We start from the raw sequence: 4201 nt of genomic DNA, 5'->3' as shown, positions 1-4201 counted from the left end.
TTAAAAAGAAAAAAATGCCAGAAGTGTTACACTCAACTCTGAATAATATGGCCGTTTTTAAATTCCAAATTAGGTTCCTTCATCACCCAAACTACTACACTTACTGCCAGTTAAATATAGGTTTGGGAATGCAAACTTATTTTAATATTAACATAAATTAAGGATAGAAGTCTCCAGCAAAGCAACAGACTAAAATAAAGATCATTTCAACTCAATAAACATTTATTGATCGCTTGCTGTTTTCCAATTAATGCTTACTGATCTAATCAACAGTGATACCAAAATAAATACTTAAATATAACAGAAAAACTGAGTAAGAATAGAACCTAAGATAGACAATGAAGAAAAGTACAGCTTACCACTTATGGAGTGCTTTTTACCTGCCAAGCACTGGGCATAGGTACTTTATATACATAATTTAGCTGACTCCCCTGCCAGGTAGGCATAATTCACCCCCTTTATTAACAAAGAAATAAAGTTTAGGAAAGTTAGCCAGCCTGCCCAGGACAACACAGCTGAAGTAATAGAATCAAGTACTCAAATCCAGATCTGTTTGGCTCCAAAGCCAAACCTCTTCCTCATCACCATGCTTACTCAGCTAGCCACCTATAATCTAACTGCAATAACAGACACTGAGATGATGAACTATGCATAATTTGTGACGAAGGCTAACATTTGAGAGCATTACAGTGGGAATACATGAGGAAGAAATTCATTAATGGTGGGAGAGGATTTGGGAAGAATTCCTACAACAGCTGCACAAGGCCTTAAAGGATAAATACAATCTCTTCTTGGTACAAGTATAGAGTTCCAGGCAGGAAAACAGAAAAAGTAAAGACCAAAGGCATTTAGGGAGAACAAGGAATTAAGTGCAATTGATGTGGCATGAATGTTCAGAGAAGTGGGAGAAGAATTAGGACTGAGCCAAGATGCTTCCTGGAAATCAGGGGAAGAGAGAAGCAGAAGAAAAATGATATAGTCAACAAGTGTCAAATGCTGAGGAAAAGTTACTGGCGACCTTAAAAACATGGCAACAGAGTGAAGAGGTTTGAAGGCCAAGCACAATAGGTTAAAAAAAGGATGCAAAATAAGGAGCTGAAACAGCAAGAATAATCTTTCAAATTATTAGAATTATCTTTTACTACCACTACTATTATTATTATTGTAGATAGCACATTTCCTTTATGAGGTAGAAGTGTTCATCTTATGAAAATTTACTATTTGAAAAACAAACATGATTCTGAGTTTATGAGACCAGTTATTTAGACATACTATACAAATAAGAGGCTTGGATTCTGTGAAAGACAATAGTGGGGCAAAGAAGATCCAAGTCATGGATCTCAAACTGAATGGCCAGAGCTTTAACAAGGCCCGTACCTGGTGCCTGGTTGCATGCCTGTTGTTGTCATCTTGCCTGTGGGACAGCATCCTTTCTTCTATCTGCTTATCCCGGCTCTGTGCTCTCACCTGTAACCATCAACATTGTCAATAAACCCACCTGCTTCTAAGACTATGTTTACTGAAAGCACAAGAACACAATGATCATCCCTTGAATTTATGTTGTACTTTTACTTTCAAAGGGTCTTCATACTTATTATCACAAACTCTATAAGAGAGATAAGGCAAGCTTCACTTTCTGCCTTCTCAGCCATTAACTGACAATCAAAGTGAGATCACGGCTAAACGGTGGTAAAGCTAAGATTTTAATTCAGTCTGATGACTCTGAGCCTGGACTGTTTCCACTGTACAATGAATAAGAAACAGTGTGAGGAAGTGCAAGAACAGAGTAAAGAAGCACAAAGAAAACATCAGAAAACCTGGGTTCAAGTCTACAGGGAAACTTAACTCTATAGTTACACGATCACATCAGCTCTCAATAGTTTCTGTTTCGTCATCTGGGAATTGAGAACTGATAGCCAACTACCTATTCAACTTCACCATTAAAACTCAGAATGGTCAAAACACAACTGGCATTCTCTCACAAATCTGCTCCACCTCAAATCTTCCCGGTATCAATAAATGGCAACACTGCCTAAATAGCTGATCAGGTCAAAAACCTGAATGTCATCCTTCTTCCTTCCCTTTTCTCACACTTTACATCAAACCCATCAGCAAGTCTAACGGGTTGCTCCCCTCTAAAATATATCCTGAATCCGAACCATTCTTAGCATCTCCACTGATACAAAGCTAGTCCAGGCCACCATCTACTGCCTGAGCTTCTTTCAGTCTTCCAATCACCCTACCCTCTGTCAACTCTTGCCCCCACACTCCATTTGCCACATGTTAGCAAGCCATCATTTCACAAAAAAGTGTTTATGAAATCACATCATGTCTATGCTAAAGCCCTCCAAATGCCTCCAATGACCATCAGAAGAAAACACTCTTTGTGCCAAGGCCTACAAGGCCCTTCATGATCTGGATCCTGCTTTCTCATTTCCCATCGTGCTGCGGCCACACAGGCTACTCTTAATCTTTCAGACCCAAGAGTTTATTCTCATCCATGTCACAGAGCCAATGCAAAATCCTCAGAAAGGTCTTCCTTGATCACCCTAGGAAAAGCAGTCCTACACCTTCCACCCCCAAAACAGTCACTCTGTCTTTAGTCTTTTCGTTCCTCACAGTATTTATTTCTGTATGAAATTCTTCTTTCCTTATTAATTTACACGTTTATGTTACCTCTTTCCATAAGAATGTCAGCTCCTTGAATGTATTTTATCTTATTCACTGAATCCTCAAATATCTGTAAGAGTGTTTGGCACATGTGGCCAGAGAAACTTATGATTGAATAAAAATGGTAATATCACTGATCACAGAGGTGTCCTGGGAAACTCAAGAGCAATCACGTGTATGTAGGTTCTTTAAAAACACCAGCGCTTTTAATAAATGTGAGGAATTAATCTATTTGGGATTGTAAATGTAATAAAAAATATATCATCTTTCAGAAACTCTCCTGCTCTTCCAAGCACATGTTTCAGTAGTAAAGATGGATTACACTGAGCCTAATTCCCCTTACAGAGAAGACAGAACAAAAGAAGGCAAATTCAGGATGGGAATGTTTCTTTTTTTAGAATTTTCTTCCCCAAACTAAAATTTTTCTTTTCCTAAAATAAATTGGTTAAGGTAACAACATGTTCATATTGCTACAAGCCAATAATTTTAAAACTTTATCTTAGGAATATTTTTTAAGAGACAGGGTCTTGCTGTGTTGTCCAGCCTGACCTCGAACTCCTGGGCTCAAGTGATCCTCCCACCTCAGTCTCCTGAGTACCTGGAATACAGGTGTGCACCACCATGCCCAGCAGGAAGATTTTAATGTGAAATCATCCATAGTATCAAATTGTCTTATATTTAAAGACAAGTGATAGAGGACAACTCTCGAAAAGCAGAGATCACAGTTATTTTCAGAGAAAGAAGTACCTAAGGCCTTGTCAGTTTCTGATGCAGATGTGGGCAGAGCTGTTTTTGTTTTGATCTGGCCTCAGACTGATGGGAAGACTTAACACTTACACAGAGCACAAGAAACTGCCTTGCTTATAAAGATTTGGAATGAAAAAAAATAAAAGAGTAGAGTCATCGACCTTAAAATCCATATAAGCATTTAAAGTATACTACTCTGCCGAAAGACTAAACACAAACTTTCAGCCCTGTGGTCTACTTGTAAATAAGAGAACAAATTCCTGAATCAAGGAAAATTTGTGAGGGAATCTAATTTTTCTCAGAATAAAACTGGCTCAGACAGTGACCCTGGCCTCATTAACAAATTAACAACAAAAAAACAACAATAATACCTTGGTCTAACCAGCTTGGATAACCTGTCCAATTATTACTACCCAAGCAATCCATTTAATTAATATTTTCAACTCTTGCTTTCCCATAATTAGTTCTTTGGTTCCATCTTTCATAGCACAACCCCTGCAGAAACATACAAAATAAGATCTGAGCCTCCACTTGTAAATATGTTATCCCCAAATCCCAAAGGTTATTTAGGAGCTATATTTTTCAAGAATTTAAGAGAACAATTAGCCAAGAGTAAGTGTGACTGAGAATAACAAAAAGGAAAAGCATCATGCAGAAATGACAGAGAAAGAGGAAAAGAATTATGAAAAAATTTTAAAAAGCAAAATGACTTTATAGATTTATAAGAGAACCTAATGCATAAATATTAAGATAACATATTTATGCAAACTATTCCTTAGTAGAA

The 4201-nt window shown here is 37.5% G+C and overlaps 1 protein-coding gene across 1 annotated transcript in view; it reads right to left on the bottom strand.

Moving 5' to 3' along the window:
* The window catches only part of KAT7 (K(lysine) acetyltransferase 7), a 34924-nt gene that overhangs the window by 17498 nt on the left and 13225 nt on the right, over nucleotides 1-4201 (bottom strand). The window contains exon 5 of the mRNA XM_012659915.1: nucleotides 1378-1467. Within this exon, the coding sequence (XP_012515369.1) occupies nucleotides 1378-1467 (90 nt within the window). The remainder of the gene's footprint in view (nucleotides 1-1377; nucleotides 1468-4201) is intronic.

The sequence above is a fragment of the Propithecus coquereli genome, unplaced genomic scaffold (assembly GCF_000956105.1).
Source record: "Propithecus coquereli isolate 6110/MARCELLA unplaced genomic scaffold, Pcoq_1.0 Scaffold119, whole genome shotgun sequence".
In the NCBI taxonomy this organism is placed as follows: Eukaryota; Metazoa; Chordata; class Mammalia; order Primates; family Indriidae; genus Propithecus; species Propithecus coquereli.
The sequence above is the reverse complement of the archived record's forward strand: the minus strand, read 5'-3'. Positions and strand labels throughout refer to the sequence as shown.